The sequence below is a fragment of the Hemitrygon akajei genome, chromosome 6 (assembly GCF_048418815.1).
Source record: "Hemitrygon akajei chromosome 6, sHemAka1.3, whole genome shotgun sequence".
Classification (NCBI taxonomy): domain Eukaryota; kingdom Metazoa; phylum Chordata; class Chondrichthyes; order Myliobatiformes; family Dasyatidae; genus Hemitrygon; species Hemitrygon akajei.
The window spans coordinates 55,049,507-55,070,248 of record NC_133129.1 but is presented as its reverse complement, the minus strand read 5'-3'; the positions used below and the strand labels follow the sequence as shown (position 1 = coordinate 55,070,248).

Below are 20,742 nucleotides of genomic sequence, written 5' to 3'. Positions count from 1 at the left end.
TTATTACAGCTATTTCCTCTAAGTCTGATATTACTTCAGCCCTGCTCCTTGAAATTACACAATTCAACATAGGTTTATCCAGTCACTTTTATCAACACCAATTCCTATGCACCTTAATCGAAACTCACAAAAAAATCTTCACTACATTGCCACAAGATCAGCCTTATTAACCCAACCCTATGCACATGCAACACCCATAAATATCAACTTGACATGTAAATCTGGTAGTGCTTATAGCATCCAAGGAATCATAATCATTATCCATCTACATCAATGGCATTTTCAGAATTGCTGGTTACAATCCTTAAATGGTCTGCTTGGTTTTGGCCAAAAACATCTGAATTATAAATCCCTGATATTCATATCAATTGTTGTCTTCCATTTTCATACTGACCAATATAGGCTAGTACTACAACACAGTAAACTAGACAGACTGTGTGAACTGCATAACTAAAATTTAACTGTTCTCCTGGCTTGTCCAAAATCAGGAATTTTCAATATTGGACAGTGATCCACTATTTCAAGAAAAAAAGGAAGATTATTATATTTATACTCAGTACCACTGTATTAATGCAAATATCTAATGAGCCAATCATGTGGGAGGAATTCAATGCATAACAAGATGTAAGCATGGACAATGTTGTTGTTCAGACCAAACCTCAAAATGAGGAAGCAATGTGACTTAAATGCTTTTAACTGTGGAATGACTGGTGGTGCCAGATGGGGTGGCTTGAGCATCTCAGGAACTGCTGATCTCCTGGGATTTTCATGCAGAACAGTGCCTAGAGTTAACAGAGAATGGTGCAAAAAAAAAGCAAAATACATCTAGTGAAGGGCAGTTCTGTGGGCAAAATTATTAATGAGAGAGTTCAGAGGAGAATGGCCAGAATAGCTCAAGCTGCCAAGAAAGTAACAGTAATATAAATAACCATGTTACAACAGTGGTATGCAGAAGAGCACCACTGAATGCACGACACTTGAACCTTGAAGTGGATGGGCTATAGCAGCAGAAGAGCACGCCAGGTTCCCCTTCTGTACCTAATAAAGCTCTTCTACATAGTAATAGCCATTATATAAAATATGAATTTCCTGAATATATATGCATAAATATTAAAAATATTATATATACAGATACAAATCATACAAATGCTGTTAGAAAATTAAATCATTTAAATTCTGGAAATCGTTCAATTGAAATGGAAACTCAAATTTATCCCTTGCACAATGAAATGAACAGCAAGGTTGTTCCTGTGTCAAAGCTAACCAGGCACAATTTACTCGGATAGATACCCCCACATACGTAAAGGTCAAAATTATCATCAGTTATACATGAGCAATTAACTAGGTAATTGCTAGTAATTTCCCACAAAACTTTGGCTACCAAATCTATCCAAAGTAAAATGAAATAATAAACCATAAAAGAAATTTTAAAATCAATCTAATATACAAGTGTAATGGAGAACGAAATAATTGTTACTCCAGATCCGATACAGTACAAAAAAAAGATTAAAAACACAATAAAAATCACAATAAATATAAATACATAAGATAACTTATATACATAGACTGTACGTCTAAAAAGTAATGCTCAACATAGGAGTGTCTGTGCATAAGGTCGCTAACAGTAAATGATCAAGTAATGGTGGTGGGGGTGTGGAGGCGTGGGTTAGAGAGCGGAGGTGTTAATCAGCCTTAATGCATTGGAAAAGTAACTGTTTTTGAATCTGGTAGTCCTGGCATGGATTCCATGTAGCCTCTTCCCTGATAGGAGTTAACAGTGCATGAGCAGGGTGGGTGGGATCATAAGACATTAAGACCATAAGACACTGGAGCAGAATTAGGCCGTATTACCCATCAAACCTGCTCCACCATTCAATCATGGCCGATCCCTTTTTCCCCTCCTCAGCCTCACTCCCCGGCCTTCTCCCCGTAACCTTTGATGCCATGTCCAATCAAGAACCTATTAAGCTCTGCCTTAAATACTCAAAACGACCTGGCCTCCAGAGCTGCCTGTCATAACAAATTTCCCAAATTCACCATCCTCTGGCTAAAGAAATATCTCTGAATCTGTTTTAAATGGACTCCCCTCGATCCTGAGGCTGTATCCTCTTGTCCTAGACTCTCCCACCAAGGGAAACATCCTTTCCACATCTACTCTGTCTAGGCCTTTCAGCATTTGAAAGGTTTCAATGAGATACACCCACATCCTTCTAAACTCTAGCGAGTACAGACCCAGAGCCATCAAATGTTCCTCATATGATAACCCTTCCCTGAATCATCATTGTGAACCTCCTCTGAACCTTCTTCAGAACATCTTTTCTTAGATGAGGAGCCGAAAACTGTTCAGAATACTCAAGGTGAGGCCTCACCAGTGCCTTATAAAGCCTCAGCATCACATCCCTGCTCTTGTATTCGAGACCTTGTGAAATGAATGCTAACACTGCATTTGCTTTCCTCACCACCGACTCTACCTGCAAGTTAACCTTTAGGGAGTTCTGCATAAGGACTCCCAAGTCCCTTTGCATCTCAGAATTTTGGAGTTCCTCCCCTATTAGAAAACAGTCTGCACATTTATTTCTACTACTAAAGTGCATGACCATGCATTTGCCAACACTGTATTTCATTCATCACTTTCTTGCTCATTCTTCTATGTCTAAGTCCTTCTGCAGCCTATCAGTTTCCTCCACACTACCTGCCCCTCCACCAATCCTCATATCATCTGCAAACTCGGCAACAAAACTATCCATTCTATCATCTAATCACAAACAAGAAGAAATCTGCAAGTGCTGGAAATCTAAGCAACACACAGAAAACTCTGGAGGAACTCAATTGGCCAGGCAGCATCTATGGAAAAAAGTAGTCGATGTTTCGGGCCGAGACCCTTTGGCAGGACTGGAGAAAAAAAAGGAATATATTTAAAAGGTGGGGTGAGGGGAGAGAGATAGAAACACAAGGTAACAGGTGAAACCAAGAGGGGGAGGGATGAAATAAAGAGCTGGGAGCTGATGGTGAAAGAGATACAGGGCTGGAGAAGGGGGAATCTAATAGGAGAAAACAGAAGGCCATGGAAGAAGGAAAGGAGCTGAAGAGCACCAGAGGGAGGCGATGGTCAAGCAAGGAGATAATGTGAAGGAGGGAAAAGGGGATAGGGAATGGTGGGGGGGGGGGGGGGAATTGTTGTAAGTTCAAGAAATCAATGTTCATGCCATCAGATTGGAGGCTACCCAGATGGAACATAAGGTGTTGTTTCTCCAAACTGAGTGTGGCCTCATTGCGACTGTAACGGAGGCCATGGATTGACATTTCGGAATGGAAATGGGAAGTGGAATTAAAATGGGTGGCCACTGGAAGATCCTGCTTCTTCTGGCAGAGCGTAGGTACTCGGCGAAGTGGCCTTCTAATCTACGTCAGATCTCACCACTATGCAGGAGGCCACAACAGGAGCAGCAGACACAATGTATGACCCCAACAGACTCAGAGGTGATCTCCCTCCTGGTACTTATCCTTGCACGCCGAACAAGTGCTACACCTGCCCTTACACTTCCTCTCTCACTACCACTGAGGGCCCCAAACAATACTTCCAGGTGAGGCGACACCTCACCTGTGAGCCTACTTGGGTCATCTACTGTATCCGGTGCTCCATTATGGCCTCCTGTATATCAGTGAGACCCAGCGTGGATCAGGATTCTGTTTCGCCAAGCACCCACACTTCGTCCACCAGAAGACGCAAGATCTCCCAGTGGCCACCCGTTTTAATTCCACTTCCCATTCCGACATGTCAGTCTACGGCTGACACCACTGTCGCGATGAGACCATACTTAGGTTGGAGGAACCACATCTCTTATTCCATCTGGGCAGGTTTCAAGCTGGTCACATGAACTTCCAGTAATGCCCCCCCCCCTTTCACCACTCCTCATCCCCTTTTCTCTCTCTTACATATCTCCATGCCTGCCCATTGCCTTCCTCTGGTGCTCCTCTCCCCATTTTTTTTCCTCCATGGTCTTCTGTTTTATTGTGTTAGATTCCCCTTTCTCCAGCCCTCTATCTCTCTCACCAATCAACTTCTCAGTTTTTTTTCTTCAGCCCTCCCCCTCCCAGTGTCACCTATCACCTTGTGTTTCTCTCTCCCATTCCCCCACCTTTTAAATCTACTCTTCATCTTTTTTTCCTCCAGTCCTGCCGAAGGGTCTCGGCCCGATACGTTGACTGTACATTTTCCCCTTAGATGCTGCCTGGCCTGCTAAGTTCCTCCAACTTTTTGTGCGCTGTTTATTCCATTATCCAAATCATTGATATACAGCACAAAAATAAAAGAGGTCCCAACACTGACTCCTACAGAACACCACTAGTCACTGGCAGCCAACCAGAAAAGGATCCTTTTAATCCCACTCGCTGCCTCCTACCAACTAGCCAATATTCTAACCATGCTAGTAACTTTCCTGTAATACTATGGCTCTCAACTTAGTAAGCAGCCTCCTGTGTGGCACCTGGTCAAAGGCCTTCTGAAAGTCCAAATATACAATATCCACTGCATCCCCTTTATCTATCCTACGTGCAATCTCCTCAAAGAATTCTAACAGGTTCGTCAGGTAAGATTTTCCCTTAAGGAGGCCATGCTGACTTTGTCCTATCTTGTCCTGTGTCACCAAGTACTCCATAACTTCATCCTTAAAACTGACTCCAATATCTTCCCAACCGCTAAGGTCAGGCTATAATTTTCATTCTGCTGCCTTCCTCCCTTCTTGAAGAGTGAAGTGACATTTGCCATTTTTCAGATCCTCTGGCACTATGCCTGAATCAAATGATTTTTCGAATGATCATTACTAAAGCCTCCGCAATCTCTAACGCTACCTCTTTCAAAATCCTAGGGTGCAGTTCATCTGATCCAGGTGACTTGCGTGCCCTTACGTCTTTCAGCTTTTTGAGAACCTTCTCCCTTGTAATAGTAACTGCACTCACTTCTCTTCCTTCACACACATCAAGATCTGGGCACAGTGCTAGTGCCTTCTACAGTGAAGACTGATGCAAAATATTCACTTAGTTCATCTGCCATCTCCTTGTCCACCCATTATTATTTCTCCAGCCTCATTTCTAGTGGTCCTATATCCACTCTCATCTCTCTTTTCTTTTTTTACATACTTGAAAAAGTTTTTAATATCCATTTTGATATTATTTGCTAGCTTGCTTTCATATTTCATCTTTTCCCTCCGAATAATTCTTTTAGTTGCTCTCTGTAGGTATTTAAAATCTTCCCACTAATTTTTGCATTGTTGTATGCCTTCTCTTTGCTTTTACATTAGTTTTGACTTCTCCTGTAAATAATATCCTTCATGATATTATTGGCTGTCTTCTGTATATACTGCATATCCTTGATGGTGGGTAGGCTGGTGCCAGTGATGTGCTGGACAGTTTTAACTATCCATTGTAGAGCCTTCTTGTCTGCCACAGTTGTTTCCATACTAAGCAATGATGCTGCATGTTAAGATGCTCTCTACTGTGGATCTGAAGAATGACATGAGTATAGATGCGCACAGTCCAGCTCTCTTCAGCCTCCTCTAGAGGAGTTGGTGAGCTTTCCTGATTGTGTGGAATGTGTTCTGGGACCATGAGTGGTTGTGTAAGATGTGCACTCCCAGGAGTCTGAAACAGCTTGCTGTGCCACCAATGTAAAGAAGGGTGTGAGTGGTGCAAATTCTCCTGAAGTCGATAACCATCTCCTGTCTTGTTGACATTGAAGAACAGGTTATTTGCCTGGCACCAGACCTTGAACTTTTCCACCTTCAATCTGTCAGCTGTCTCATCATTGTTGGTGATTATTGTGTCATCGGCGAACTTGACAATGTAATTACTTGGGTGTTTGATCCAGCAGTCATGTGTGAGCAGAGTGTACAGCAATAGGCAAGCACACAGATCTGGAGGGTACCAGTACTGAGGATAATGGAGAGGGAGGAGCAGTTGGGCTTCCTGATTATCTGAGGTCTTTTGGTTAAGGAAGTCCAATGTCCAGTTGCACAGAGGCATTAAGATCAAGGAGTAGGAGTCTGTTCACCAGGGAACTGAAATCCAAAAACAGATTTGTAACATAAGTGTTCTTGTTTCCAAGATGTGTCAGGGCTAGGTGCATGACAAATGTTATGACATCTGTTGTAGAGCTGAGTGCCTGCTACTTACCAGCTAACACAGAACAAAAATTTGCTAGGTATGCCCAAATAAGTTCAAGGATCATTAAAACAGAAATAAAATTTATACTTTAAGCAAATACAAGAAAATCTGGAATTCCACATCACTTGTCTCAAGACTATTTAAAACCGAAACAAGATTATAAGATGTAAATTATTAAAGAAACATCAATTTCCTGCAGCTTTAAAAGGGCTGTAAACAACTGGGCTGCTTTGCCCTATATGACACTACGTTTCCTGAGGGCTGCGTGAACTACATGCATCTAGGTAAGGGATCATCTTTCCATCTTCCTTCTGACTTATGACTCATAGATGCAAAGCCAGATGATGTGTTAGTCCTTTCTCTTGTAACCCTTAGCATTTATGTAGAAGGTATTGATGATGTAATACTAAGTGGAATGTCAAGGAAAAGTAATTCAGATTTTAATCTTTCTCATTGGAGATGTTAACTTCTGACATTTGTGTATCACGGATATTATTTGCTAAATCAGTCTAAGCTTACACGTTGTCAAGACTTTGCTTCATGAAAATCATACAGAACCTAGGCTAAGTGAAGACAACTGACTTCCTTTCCTGAAGGACATTCGTGGGTCAAGTGATACTAGTTCCTTACTACAAATTTATTTAAGTTAATTCCCCAGTTATTGCAGTGTGATTTGAACTCAAGAACCCAGCTCATCAGTCCAGGCCTTTGGATTTTTAACCAAGGAACATGCATGCTTCATTAAAGATTGTCTTCCACTCTGTTGTCCCTCACATCCTCCCAACCAATGGAAACAGTTTCTCCCTCCTTACTTTAAGCAAAATTTTTCATATCCTCTTAAACATAGAACTTTCCAAAGACCTATAAAATATAATGCATTACTGATCCTAGAGTTAAAGACTACACTCTAGACAAAACCTTACCTGTGTAATATTTATATCCGTGTAGTGAATGTTGTATTCAAGTCTCTGAAGTTGGTTTTTAACTTGTGCTTCAGAATCAGACACTAAGGTTTGCTTAACAGATAATTTCCCTGATCTACATTTCCCAGTAGCTTCTCTGACAATTCAACCTTGTTAGAGCCATTTTAAATTGCAATTTTACTCAATGATATCAAATATATAATTAATAATAAATCAATGATACCAAGAGCAATCTTTAGTATTAATGATATATAACAGCACTGACCTAAGTGCATCCCAATTCTGGATACAATTTCAACACCACTTGTAACTGATTCCTCAAGCATTGGTTCAAACCAGTTTGTTGTTAATCTAATAATATTAATATGTATAAGATTTATTTCTCCTCAGGATCTTGTATGTATTTTTCCCCTATATACATACTGGATATTTCAGAATTCTCTTAAGGTTAAGAGGCGAGTACATAGTAGTGCTGGCCATAAGGCAGGGAGGAGCTGGAAGTGTTACTCAAGTGTCCAGACTGCTTGGTTCTGCAGCCTTGAAACATATCATTTCAAAATACTAAGTCTTGTGTAACTTGAAGAAACTGTTTTAACCATTCGTTGATACACTAGAAGTTTAATGCTGTAACAAATGTCCAACTTCTAACAAATCCATGTTTGACTTGGCAGCACTGAAGTTGTAACCAATTATTTTTGACAGATGATTAATTAAAGCTAGGATGATTGGAAGATGGTTATGGTTGTCTCAGGACAATTCACTCCAGGACATTTTTGCAGTATTTCCTCAGAGTCTGGACAGATCCAATCTCTCTCTCGACAGTTTTCATATCTCTTTTCTGGACCCAATTCACATGTTCCAAAAGCTGCCAAGCTCTTTTGAATGTCAGAAGACCATAGTCCGACTTTAAGAACACTGCCTCATCCCACAAACTGAAGTCAATGTTCCAGACTCAAGAAACTTCTTTCCCAGGGCTGCCTAAAGCAAGTACTGTAAAGGGGTAGATCTTCTGCTGAGATCTGCCTGGCTCTCCATGGAGAAATCCCCACAGCTGGACAATTCCCAAGTGAAAGCTAGCAAAGCCTTGCATTCAGCAGAACATCAGTCCTGGGACACAGGCAGTTCATTCCTCGTGGAGTTTATCAGTCTAGTACAATCACCTGTTTAATTTAACCTCTCAGGTTAGAACATACACTCACTGTCCTCTAATACCCAGCAAGGCAAATTTTTAATTGAATTAATTTAGGTTTAATATTAATCTGTGCATTTGCTTTAGTGAAAATTTTAAATGTTAAAAACTTTAATTTTCACTTGGGGAACAAGTACCAAATCATTCTGAATACGAAAAGCATTCACATGCAATAACAATGATAACTTCCATTGTTGGTGAAGCTCATGGGGCAGATCTGAGCACAATGCATTCTGGTACTGTACAGGTCTTAAGAAAAATTGCAGCCTTCCAAGATCCTTAACATTTTAGAAATCCCAGCTTTCTAAATATGCAGGTCATCACTTTAATAAAGCAATCCACAAATAAAAATGAGATCAACAGCCAAAACTGTACACATACAGGATTGTGTACCTGCCATACTATGGAACTACATCATCGTTCTACTTAGCAGGGTAAGTTCTTTCATTTACCCTTGCTTAATAGACAGGGCAATGGGGTCCAAAATGGCTTCCTGAAACTGAATGAACCAGGGAGAGACACAAAGTGATGTAACATGACAAACTGAGAACCGAAATTAGAGAGTTCAAGGATGGAAGTTTGGCAGCCTCAGAACGTCATCATACATAAAGTATATTAATTATCATTTGGGAAATTAGGTCAAATTAGATGATCAGGGCTGGTAATTATAATTCAAATTCAATGTTTATAATATTTTCTTTGGATTTACTCAATAGACTATATTTCCACTATAATTATGAATGCAGTGCATGAAAAGACTCATAGCAAAAAGCTATTTCAAAGTTTTTGCCACTATTTCTCAGAATCACAATAGACAAATGCCTTTCTTCTGTCTCCATGCCTTTCTGGGAAAGATACATAAGTAACTTTGGCTTGTGTATAAACATAGGAATGTACTCTTCTATGCCATATGACTAGTTTCTAAAAACCCATGACCTTACTGAGACAGTCAAATATTGTGCACTGCCCTAAGTCTTGGCACTATATGAAATAATACAGATAGTGCCAAATGCATCTAGATCATTGATAAAATCATAAATGCCATCAACTGCAAATGCATCAACTATCTTATTTTGTGTGCACAAAACATCACAAGTTTGCTAGAGAGGGCATCAGGAACAGAAGTTCTTTTCAAAGCTGGTTAAATCTTTGTGCAAGCCATCAGTGAAGTTAGCAGTAAGTGCCTTTTTGATGCAGCTAAACGACATACAAGTTCAATTTCAAGTTTATTGTCATGGTCATATATACACAGAGTATAAACGCCATGAAAATTTGCTCCTTGCAGCAGCACAGTACATTACAAACATAAATTACATAAAGTTAAATTACACATAACTAACAGAACAAAATAAAAACAGACAGAATAACATTGGTGCAAGTTGAGGAAAATATAATCTGAGGTAAAATATAGTCCGAAGTAAAATATAGTCCAAGGCAAAAGTCTACCATCATGTCCTTCATTATTGTAAAGGCAAAGTCTATTAGCAAAATTTATTGTGGAAATTAATTATTACTGTAAATAAATTCAGCTAATGAATTTAGATCCTGTTGTTAATCTGAGGGCAAAAGAGCTACTGTCAAACTGGAACCAGAATTTGAGAGCACTAAGCAACATAAGATTATAACCATTGACTACAATCAGAAAAAAAGAAACATTTCAAAGTACAGATTATTGAAAGTACCATAAACTACAACAACATACCACAAAAATAGAGTCATACATTAGAATTTGCTTGAGAGGATGTAGAAAGTTTTAAACCAGGGGTGGCCAACCTTTCACATTCCATGAGTCAATTTTTTCACGCATGAGTTTACATGCGTCATACTACTCTTGTACCCCCATTCAACTCTTGTAAAAATGTTAATATAGACATATTTAGCATTTTTACATGATATATTGATTTAATATAAAAACAAGATAAACGTTACTTACCTTAATGAGACTTTTAATACATTTTGTCTTCTTTCGATTTCTTCTTTTCTTAATCACATATTCTTTCCATAACTCAGACCCAAGCACTAGCTTCAGTTTTCCTTCTATTTCAGTCTGATGCTGTGTTTTATAGTACCTATTCAGATCATGTCTTCTATCATGTGAGAAAGTGTTTTCACAAACAATGCACAACGGTTTTCCAGACAGACCTGCTATAAGTAAGAACTCATTTTCCCACTGATAATTGAATTCACGCTTACTATCACTTTTTGCTTTTCTTTTGCTCATTTTCTTTTGTACTGTGATGGGTAACTGAATGTAAAAGCAAGGCTTAATTTTTGAAAAGTACAAAACTGCAAACGTTCACAAAGGACAAACAAAGCACAACTCTGTGCCGTTCAAGTGTCAATTGTAAACCGACTGGCAAAAATCTGCGACGCACTGCTGGTGCAGACACCTGGTGCCTCAGGATCAAACAAGTATCAAACTTGTATTGAACAGTTATGGAACGACTGCAGAACAAAAGTCCTTCTTTCCTAGTTTGACTCATTGAACTTTTTTTTAATTGAAAAGAAATTAATGTGAAAGAAGATAACATTCGCCAAAAGCTGTGCACGAAATAATAAAATCGCTAAAAATAATTGCTAAGTTTTAGATTTATTCTCAGTAAAACCCATTTCTAGCTCTAAGCTACTTGAATTCCTGTATAGATTTTTTTTCTACAAATCGGTTTTTGGTTAATACTTTTTGCATGAGTAGGCTTACTTTTTTATTATTATCACTGGGGTGCAATGCGCCACTTCTAATCATCCAATGACCCACTTTTGGCATATGGGCCATTGGTTGACCATCCCTACTTTAAACCGTATAATATTAGATCAAAATTTCACACACAAATATGTGGCATTAACATCTTGAGTATGTATTACAAAATACACAAGAGCAACCATTATTTCACACTGATGTATGTGCTACTGACCTTCATCACTAACCAATTCTTCCTTGACTAGAGTTGAAGGGGATCTAGTTGGCGGTTTGCATAATGGATGTCGTCGACACTTGGCTGATTTCTTTTTCCCGACACTTCTGGTGAACTGCTCTGGAAACTAAAATGAGGAGAGTTATTTTCATTTTTTATTGAAACCTCTAGAAAGCAGTGTACTTAATGGGTCTCTAAAATGTACTTAATTAGAACTGAACTTTACAACACTGAAAATTGTTACATTACTAATTTTACAGGGGCAATGAGCAAACAACTCTCCTTGGTGCAAGCTACCTAATTTCGAATTATTCTTACCAGAATTAATTAGTTGATTATTGGTTAATTATTTAACTAAACTTAGCCAATTCAAAATTGTTTGTCATCTCCAGTACTCAAGTGTAAAGGAGAATGAAATAAATTACTCCACATCCAAAGTAGTACAAAAACAACACAATAAGATAAAGAACAGAATAATAAAAATCACAGTAAATATAAATACATAAGATTGCTTATATACATAGATTGACTGTATGTCCATAAATTGCCGCTAGGCACAAGAGTGTCTGTGCATAAGGTGACTGACAGGAAATGATAAAGTAGTGGTGGTGGAGGGTGTAGAAGAGTGGATTGGTGGGTGGTGGCATTGGTCAGCCTTATTACTTGGGACAAGTAACTGTTTTTGAGTCTTCCACAATAAAATATTTTTAAAACAATTATGTTTCTTAAATTTGTCCAATAAATGGTTAATCAAGACTAATTTCAATTAGAATATTGGGGAATGGTTTAAGGGCAATGGAAACAATCGATACGTGGAGGTACAACTAGCCTCGACATAATGAAAGGCAAAAAGACAACAAAGGCTTTAAGGTTGACAGAAAAAGAAATGGAGATTGGATCAGTCTAAAGTCTACAGAGTAAGAACCTTTGAGTCACAGCAGATGTATGTGAACCTGCATTTAAATTAAATAATAAATATTATTCTACTTGCATCTGAAAATAGATTGAAAGACAATATATTTTCAAGAATTTTTAATTCTTCCACTGAACAGACAACAGTGAAAGTGAATGTTTTATTATAAACTTAAAAGCACTCCCTGGTGTTTAAGTGTTTTGTAAACATTCAAATTTAAATTACTGTAAACATGATCAAAACTCAAAGGCTCAGCAAACTAAGTTATAATTGTGCCTTTTAGTTTATTAACAAATTGATGAATTACAACTACCACTACTTTCCATAGACCAGTGAGAATTATGACATAACAATGCAGAGTTGTAGTCAGAATCATAAAGCACAAAAACAGACTCTTTGGTTCATCACGTTAATGCTGATCTTTTTGCCCATCCATAATAATTCCATTTCCTCACATTAGATCCATATACTTCTATGCTTGCTTATCCTAGTGAATGCATCTCATTTCACTACTTCCTCAGCAGCCAATTTTAGATATCAGTCCCATACTGTGTTTAAAAAAGAAACCCTCAAATCCTCTTAAAAATTTCTTCTACTCACTCTTATATACTTTTATCAGACCACTGCTCAGCTTCCTTCATTACAGGAAAAACACGCCCTCCCTATCCAATAACTACAATCTGTCAATTTTTCTTTTGTTTTGAGGATACTGGAGGAGATTAGAATTTTGAATGAAATTCCACTAAGACTAATCCTTATGTGCATGGCATCACATGAACATATCTCTCCAAATATCAAGAATCATCTAAATATTGGTAACAGGTATAGATCTAAATGCAATGGCATCCAAAATCCTTAACACTTATTTTATTGCATATAACAAGAGTGACTATAGTTCAAGAAGTATTTCAGTTGCCCTAAAACTTTTTGTATATCCTGAGGTTGGGTATGGCATTACAAATATCTTTTTTTTTATTAAGTGCAATCGTGAACAATAGCCAGATCAGAAATGCTGATCAAGTCAGCTAGTTCCCAAAGAGAACTCTGATAGGGCAATCAGATGGTTCACTGCTGCTCAGCGATAGAACATAAAAAAATCATATGTACAATTAAGCAACATTAAAAAATAGTAGAAGTACTGGAGTCATGAAGTCTGCTGGAGAGAGACATTTATACACATGCTGTCTTCCATAATTCAAAGAGATTGAAGGATAAGGTTGCAGGGTAACAAAATGTGGCAGGAGCACTTGGAACTAAAAACTAATCCCTACCAGTAGAAAACAGCACCTGTTCTTTCCGCACTGTTCTCCAGCAGTTTAAGGACTAAGTCCAGCCGGAACATAACTCACAAGGGCTCTTGAAAGTCAGGTATTAACCCTACCTACCAACAACCAAGCATTGCTATCCTGGTCCCCTTCATGATAGCTTATAAAGAAGCATGTGACTTCCCTCCCAGAGATGATAGGTGTTTGTGCACTTGACTCTTGAAGGCTTGGACCCCATTGTCACTGATGTTTCCAACCACAGCATCTGGAAGGCTGTTCCAAATTCTGATAGCACAGTAAAGGAAGCTTCTATCCAGTGTGTAGGTTCTCGCATCAGGCATAGAAACAGCATGAGCAGGCATAGATAAACTTGATCACGTGGTGCGCCGTCTCTCATAAGATGAAGGCAGCATGGCGCGAAGGTCTGCAGGGCTGTGGCTGGTGTGCATTTTGTACAGCACGGTAGCTGCAGCAACCTGTCTTCTGTGGTGTAAGATACTGATGGCTAGCTTCCCATGAGCTGTGGCTTCATCTACACCTATAATCCTGAGAGCCTTCCTTTGAATGGAATCAAGCTGGCTGAGGACACTCTGTGAGGCATTCATCCAGGATAAGCAGGCAAACTCCATAATACTTCGTACCTGGGCTTTGCAAACCATCACTCCACCCTCTTTGTCTCGTTTGGATGCTACTTTCCGCAGAGCTCCAAGCCTTTGCCCAACCTTGTTTGAAATAGTGGAAAGGTGGTTATTCCACACCAACTTGTCAATATTAACACCAAGGATTACTAGCTCCTTTTTTAAATCTAGCTTGCAGTTCCCAAAATACAGGTCGGGGTTAGATGGATTCCTCTTCCTAGACATCACCATCGCCTTGCACTTAGTAGGCTCAAAGGTGACATTCCAGTCGTCTGCCCAGGATTTCATCCTGTCAAGATCCCCATTCAGGCCTTCTGCCACTGTATTACTCTCTCCTGCTCTAATTGGTGCAAATAGTGTGGAGTCATCAGCGTACAGGTATAGTTCGTTACTGCATGCATCAACCAAGTCGTCAATAAAGATGGAAAACAAAAGTTCCCTTATTGCTTAATTGGCTGCCACCCTATCTCTGTCACGTCCTCTAACACTAGTTGCTGCCACTAACTATTGCACAGTATCCCTATCCATATTTGTTTTAACAATGGTGACTGCATTTTCCATTACCAAGATACAAAGAATCAATGTTAACATCCATTCTTGTGAAATCAAAGGCACTTCTTCTTCAATAACATTCAAAACTATAAGATTGACTGAAGAACAACACTATTTCTCAGATTAACCTGAGCTGAATATACAACTTATAATTGGTGGGTCAAAACATTGGACCTTCCAGCACAACAGTACCTTCACTACAAAGACTGCAGGTGATTGTGAAAGAGGCTCACAAACACCTTCTCAAGAACAGTAAATAAATCCTAACTACATTGCATAAATGAATTTTACAAGTTCAAGTCATGGGATAGTTTAACCCTCAAATGTATTTTAAAGGATCTTGTTTTATTTTAAGATCCTCAATAATTTTAGATTACTATTTCCAAATCATTTCTCCAATGGTTATTAGTTCGGAATTAGTTCACGAGTCTTTGCAGCCTGAACTTTACTTTCAAAGTGTCTACAATTACTGAAGATATGTTAAATGTCTTTGACTAGTGTTTACCAGTTAAATATGATTTTAACTTTTAAGATGGAATTACTAGCTGAAGCAACAGTTTAACAAATTTTTCCTTTCCACCACAAGTACTCTGAAAGATTCTTGAATCCGCTCACTGCAAAGATCTTACATCAAGTGAATATGTACAACCTTAACCAAGGTGACAACACATAAATTGTCAAAAAATAATTCTCTCTGCAGAGACATCAAATGGATCCTGCAGCAGGAACGAAATATAAAAAGCTTCACTGAGCTATGCCAGTTCTATATGAAGCATCAAAATAAAATGATCAAATGATACAACACTTTACAAAGCCACTCAACTAAACATACTGGGGTGATGGCTTTTCAGTTCTATCCAATTAATGGTCTTTCCTCACAACCTACCAATGAGGAAGATTCCTTCAATTATATGTTAATTCAATTTTATATATAGCTTTTGAACCTACTCCCACCACTCTTTCAAACAACATAAAAAATACACCTAAAAAGTAACATATTAAAAAGGATCCTCATAATTCCATTTGTTCTTTTAGAATTCATCTTGAATTTATGTTGTCTGAATAGCAATTATTCAATCACTGGAAGTGGTTTTTCTTTACTTATTCCATCAAAATAAACATGTTTTTAATATATTTATTAAAACAACTCTTAGGCTGCTCTCCTCCACAAATAACCATCCTGCTTTTTCAAGTCTCCTTATAACTTGAGTCCCTCAGCCCAAGCTGGCAAAACTCCTCTGAGCTTTCTTCGTATTCTAAAGGACTTATAAAATCTTTCTAAACTGTAGTGCTCAAGACACAATAATATAGAATTGGTTTAGGCCTTATTCACTTTATAAATACTTACATTTGTACCCAAACTCTATACTAATAAAGACAAGATCCGGGGTGGGTTGGGAGAAATGAGAGAATTAGGGAGCAGAGAGGCAGAGACACAAGCGGCTAAACATTTCTGTTGAAAAACTGATTCTACTCTACCCAGGGTGAATATTAAACAGGTGAGAAAAAATTACAATTAGATACTGATTCAGATCCTGCCTGATGTATAGACTGCTATTCTTGGTTGCATTTTCTTACTTATTAGATTAACAGCATCATTTTACTTCCTTTGGCAGTAAATTAACAATACCAGTTTTGCTGATAATTTGAGGACTAGGTGAACTCAGTTAATACAGGGAAAGTGGGTGACAGATGTTAAATCAATTGTCTGTTTCATTTCAGTGCTTACTGGTCTTGCAGCATTCAGGACACTAACTTCAATCAAAGCTAAAACAGTATAAATTCTTCAGAGAAAAATTTACGCAAGTTTTTTGGGAAAATGGCAATGGAAAAAATTCAGCAATCTGGTGGTTCAATTTTTCCAAATATGATTAGCAACATTTATCCACATCATTCTGATAAATTTGAACACTATTAATTAAATGAAATGATTATTATCTATACCAGAGGACAGAAATGATTACACAGTAATTTACTCTTTCCACTCTTGGACATATTTTTAAAAACATTATTACACTTGGTACTTCTCCAGGCTCCAAGCCATTCTCTTCACTCTCAGTTTCACTGGATTCCTCCTCAGTGGAGACACTACTCGTTTCACATCCTTTCCAGCAACTGTGTTGCATTTCTGCGGCATCATCATCAAAAGTGTTCTGACACAACTGTTCCTTCCTGACGAATGCATCCGTCTCCTTGGACTTCTCTGAACACTTGCTCTCCCATTTGACTTTAAGGCCAAGATTTGTATTGTCCATGCATTCTGAAGTGATGTCAACTGCATCATGTTTGGTTATTGGTGTTAATGAAAAACAGTCATTCGCTTTCCTCTTTCCATTAGCTTTATTTCTACACTTGGTGCTGTCAAGTCTGGACACTGATTCTGCTTGGAAATTGTCTGCAGGTGAAAAGAATATTCAATTTTAGTTGCAATATGAAATATAGTTGGATGAACACTACAGACAAAAACAAGTGTTTTGTGCTACACAGTTACTGTAAAATAAAATTCTATTTGATGTGCTTCAAATAACTATTCCTGTAAAACAATGTAGAACATTTACCAAAATGTCAGCAAACTAAATGATATCAGTATTATGTTTAAAAAGGATGCCAGGAGGTTTCTAATCATATAATCTAGACTGTGAGAAAATCAAGGGAGATGCAAATCTCAATTACGCAGTTTGTGGAGCATTGCGAAAATAGATTTAAAATAAGGGTGCAATCTGATGCCCAGGCCACTCTGGGTCAGGGATTAAAGCAATGGAAGTAATTTATAGAACATCGATCAATCCACTAATTGTTCAAAATCTTCGTCTTCAATAGTTGAAGTATTATTTTGGGTTCTTCTACAGTGAAATACTATCTGAAGTTGAATACTCTAAGATTAGTCAATGTCATGAAGGCCAAATATATTCTTCATTATCCTGAAGCTTGTATGAATATGCATTAGCATTGCACAATGCAATCTGAAAAATTCAGTAATATATATTCACCAGTTGTGCAGCTGGGTGGACTGTTTATTAGGTTCATCAATGTTCAATGAAAATTATATAAATAGACGGCCACATAAATTTCTGCTTTAATAGAATTTGTCTGTCCTTCAATTTTGAAGAAGAAACCGAACAACCAAGGACCTATCATTTTAATGAATCGGTCCAGCTAATCCATTGTTGCTTTATCATATAACTTGCAACTATTGTTTCAAATTTTTCAGTGATGAATTACAATATATATTTCATTCTTCAAAATAATACTCCAATAAATTTAATTCTTGATATTAGTGGTTACAGGATATATAGGTCAAGATTATTAGTGGCAGAGTGGAGGGTAGACCATGACAAAGAGAAAAAATATAAGCTTGATACAGGAACAATAATCTGGAGAAAAGTAAACAAGCAAACAGTGTTATAAAAAATGAGGAACAGCAAAACACCAGATAAACATTGTATAAATAAAATGAAGTGAATCTCCTGCTGCCCCAAAATTGCTCGGAGTCCCAGACCACACTGCCTCAAGAGGTGGTTTTCAGCTAGGAGCCCAGTTTCTAGGCCCCAACATATCAGCAAGGCCCAGTGCAGCACTCCTCGCTGTGTAACTGGCTGGCTCTGCAGATTGAGTGTGCTTGACAACAAGTGAAGCTCACATCAGGGAAGAGGTAAAGACCCACACTCAGTGTTTTAGAAACAGCTTTATTTCCTCTGCCAATAGATTTCTGAACAGTCCATGAACACAACTTCATTACACCACTTTTGCACTATTATATATTTTGTAACTTAGTGATTTTAATGTCTTACACTGTACTGCTGCCACAAAATAACAAATTTCAAGACACACATCAGTGATAATAAACCTGATTCTGATTCTAGTCTCCAGGCTCACCAGCTGTCAAAGTTGTCACTATTGAATGTTCGTGAATGTCACATTTTGACTTACAAAATCACCCAAATACTGTTAAAAATGTTATTTAAATCAGAAAATGAAAAGACTGAAAAACATAATTAACATCTAAACTAAAAGCTTCATTTACTTTTACTCGAGTGGTTAGTTTCTCCCATTCTGTTTAATCGAACTAGTCTAACATGGTTTAGGGCCAAGTGAGGAGCACCCTGTAATGTTGGCTTTCCGCCCATGGGCACCAGTGCAGCGTAGGTGTCCACGGACTGCCATACAGTTCAGGGGAAAGGTGCACTTTGTACTACTCTTGGAAATGGCCCAATTACAGGTTTATCTGCCAGCAATATAGCTGTGATTGTCTAATGGTCAGTTGAAAGCAGACAAACAATAATGTCAAAAATTATTCATGGAAGAGAAAAGTATCAGAAAAGTACTGTATTTTATAAAACTGAAAACAAACTTATGTAGGTATAATGATCAACATTATAAACAAAAGAAAGGCACCAGAAACAATCATGTCTAGAGAAAACAGGAGAGATAAAAGAGCAAATGAGATTGTTCTGGCAGACAAGGTGAAAGAGAATCCCAAGGGATTTCTACAGAAATATTAAGGGCAATGGGATAGCAAAGGAAAGAATTGGTCATCTTATAGATTAGTGTGGTTATCTTTGCATGGAGCTGAAAGACATGAGAGAGATCTTAAGGCAAACACGAGGAAATCTGCAGATGCTGGAAATTCAAGTAACACACACAAAATGTTGGTGGAACACAGCAGGCCAGGCAGCATCTATAGGGAGAAACACTGTCGACGTTTTGAGCCGAGACCCTTCGTCAGGACTAACTGAAAGGGAAGATAGTAAGAGATTTGAAAGTAGGAGGGAGAAGGGAAAATGCGAAATGATAGAAGACCGGAGAGGGTGGGGTGAAGCTGAGAGCCAGAAAGGTGGTTGGCAAAAGGGATACAGAGCTGGAGAAGGGAAAGTATCATGAGACAGGAGGCCTAGGGAGAAAGAAAGGGGGAAGGGAGCACCAGAGGGAGGTGGAGAACAGGCAGAGTGATGGGCAGAAAGAGAGAGAGAAAGGGGGGGGGGGGGAGAGAGCTAAATATATCAGGGATGGGGTAAAAAGGGAAGGAGTGGCATTAACAGAAGTTAGAGAAGTCAATGTTCATGCCACCAGGTTGGAGGCTACCCAGCCGGTAAACAAGATGTTGTTCCTCCAACCTGAGTGTGGCTTCATCTTGACAGTAGAGGAGGCCATGGATAGACATATCAGAATGGGAATGGGATATGGAATTAAAATGTGTGGCCACTCAGAGATCCTGCTTTCTCTGGCAGACAGAGCGTAGGTGTTCAGCGAAACGGTCTCCCAGTCTGCGTCAGGTCTCACCAATATATAAAAGGCCACATCCGGAGCACCGGATGCAGTATACCACACCAGCTGAATCACAGGTGAAGTGTCGCCTCACCTGGAAGGATTGTCTGGGGCCCTGAATGGTGGTGAGGGAGGAAGTGTAAGGGCAGGTGTAGCACTTGTTCTGCTTGCAAGGATAAGTGCCAGGAGGGAGATCGGTGGGAAGGGATGGGGGGAAGAATGGTCAAGGGAGTCGCGTAGGGAGCGATCCCTGCGGAAAGCAGAAAGGGGGGGAGGGAAAGATGTGCTTGGTAGTGAGATCTCGTTGGAGGTGGCGGAAGTTATGGAGAATTACATGTTGGACCCAGAGGCTAGTGGGGTGGTAGGTGTGGACAAGGGGAACCTTATCCTGAGTGGGGTGGTGGGCAGATGGGGTGAGGGCAGATGTGCAGGAAATGGGAGAGATCCTTAATTTTTGTTTAGATTATTTATTCAGGAGACAAGGTCTGCAGAGCTGAAGCATAAGAGCAGCTAGCTTATGGATCATATCCTGATTACAGAAGAGGTGGTGGTTGCTGTCTTAAGAAAATTAGGCTGGATAAATCCCCAGGGCCTGACAAGGCATCCTCTTAGAACTTGTGGGAGACAAATGCAGAAACTGTAGAGGGCCTAGCAGAGATAGTTAATAAGTCTTTAGCCAACGGTGAGGGAGGACTGGAAGAGTGCAAATTTTGGTCACCGTTCAAGGAAGTCCAAGAACAAGCAGGGAAATTACAGGCCTGTGAACCTGATGTGAATTGTGGGTAACTTACTGGGAGGTTTTCTCAGGGACAGGATATACAAGTATTTGGATAAAGAGGACATAAAATATTTGATCAATCCTGATTATGGATAGTCAACATGGCTTTGGCATGGTAGGTTCTGTCTAACAAATTCCGGAGAGT

General features: G+C 38.9%; 1 protein-coding gene across 6 annotated transcripts in view; it reads right to left on the bottom strand.

Annotated features, from left to right (window-relative positions):
• LOC140729074 (lysine-specific demethylase 4C-like) overlaps window positions 1–20,742 on the bottom strand; it is a 373,937-nt gene that overhangs the window by 208,087 nt on the left and 145,108 nt on the right. For all 6 annotated transcript variants that reach the window (XM_073048378.1, XM_073048374.1, XM_073048377.1 and 3 more), the window contains 2 exons: window positions 16,570–16,949; window positions 11,187–11,313 (listed from right to left, as the gene is read on the bottom strand). In XM_073048378.1, the coding sequence (XP_072904479.1) occupies window positions 11,187–11,313; window positions 16,570–16,949 (507 nt within the window). The remainder of the gene's footprint in view (window positions 1–11,186; window positions 11,314–16,569; window positions 16,950–20,742) is intronic.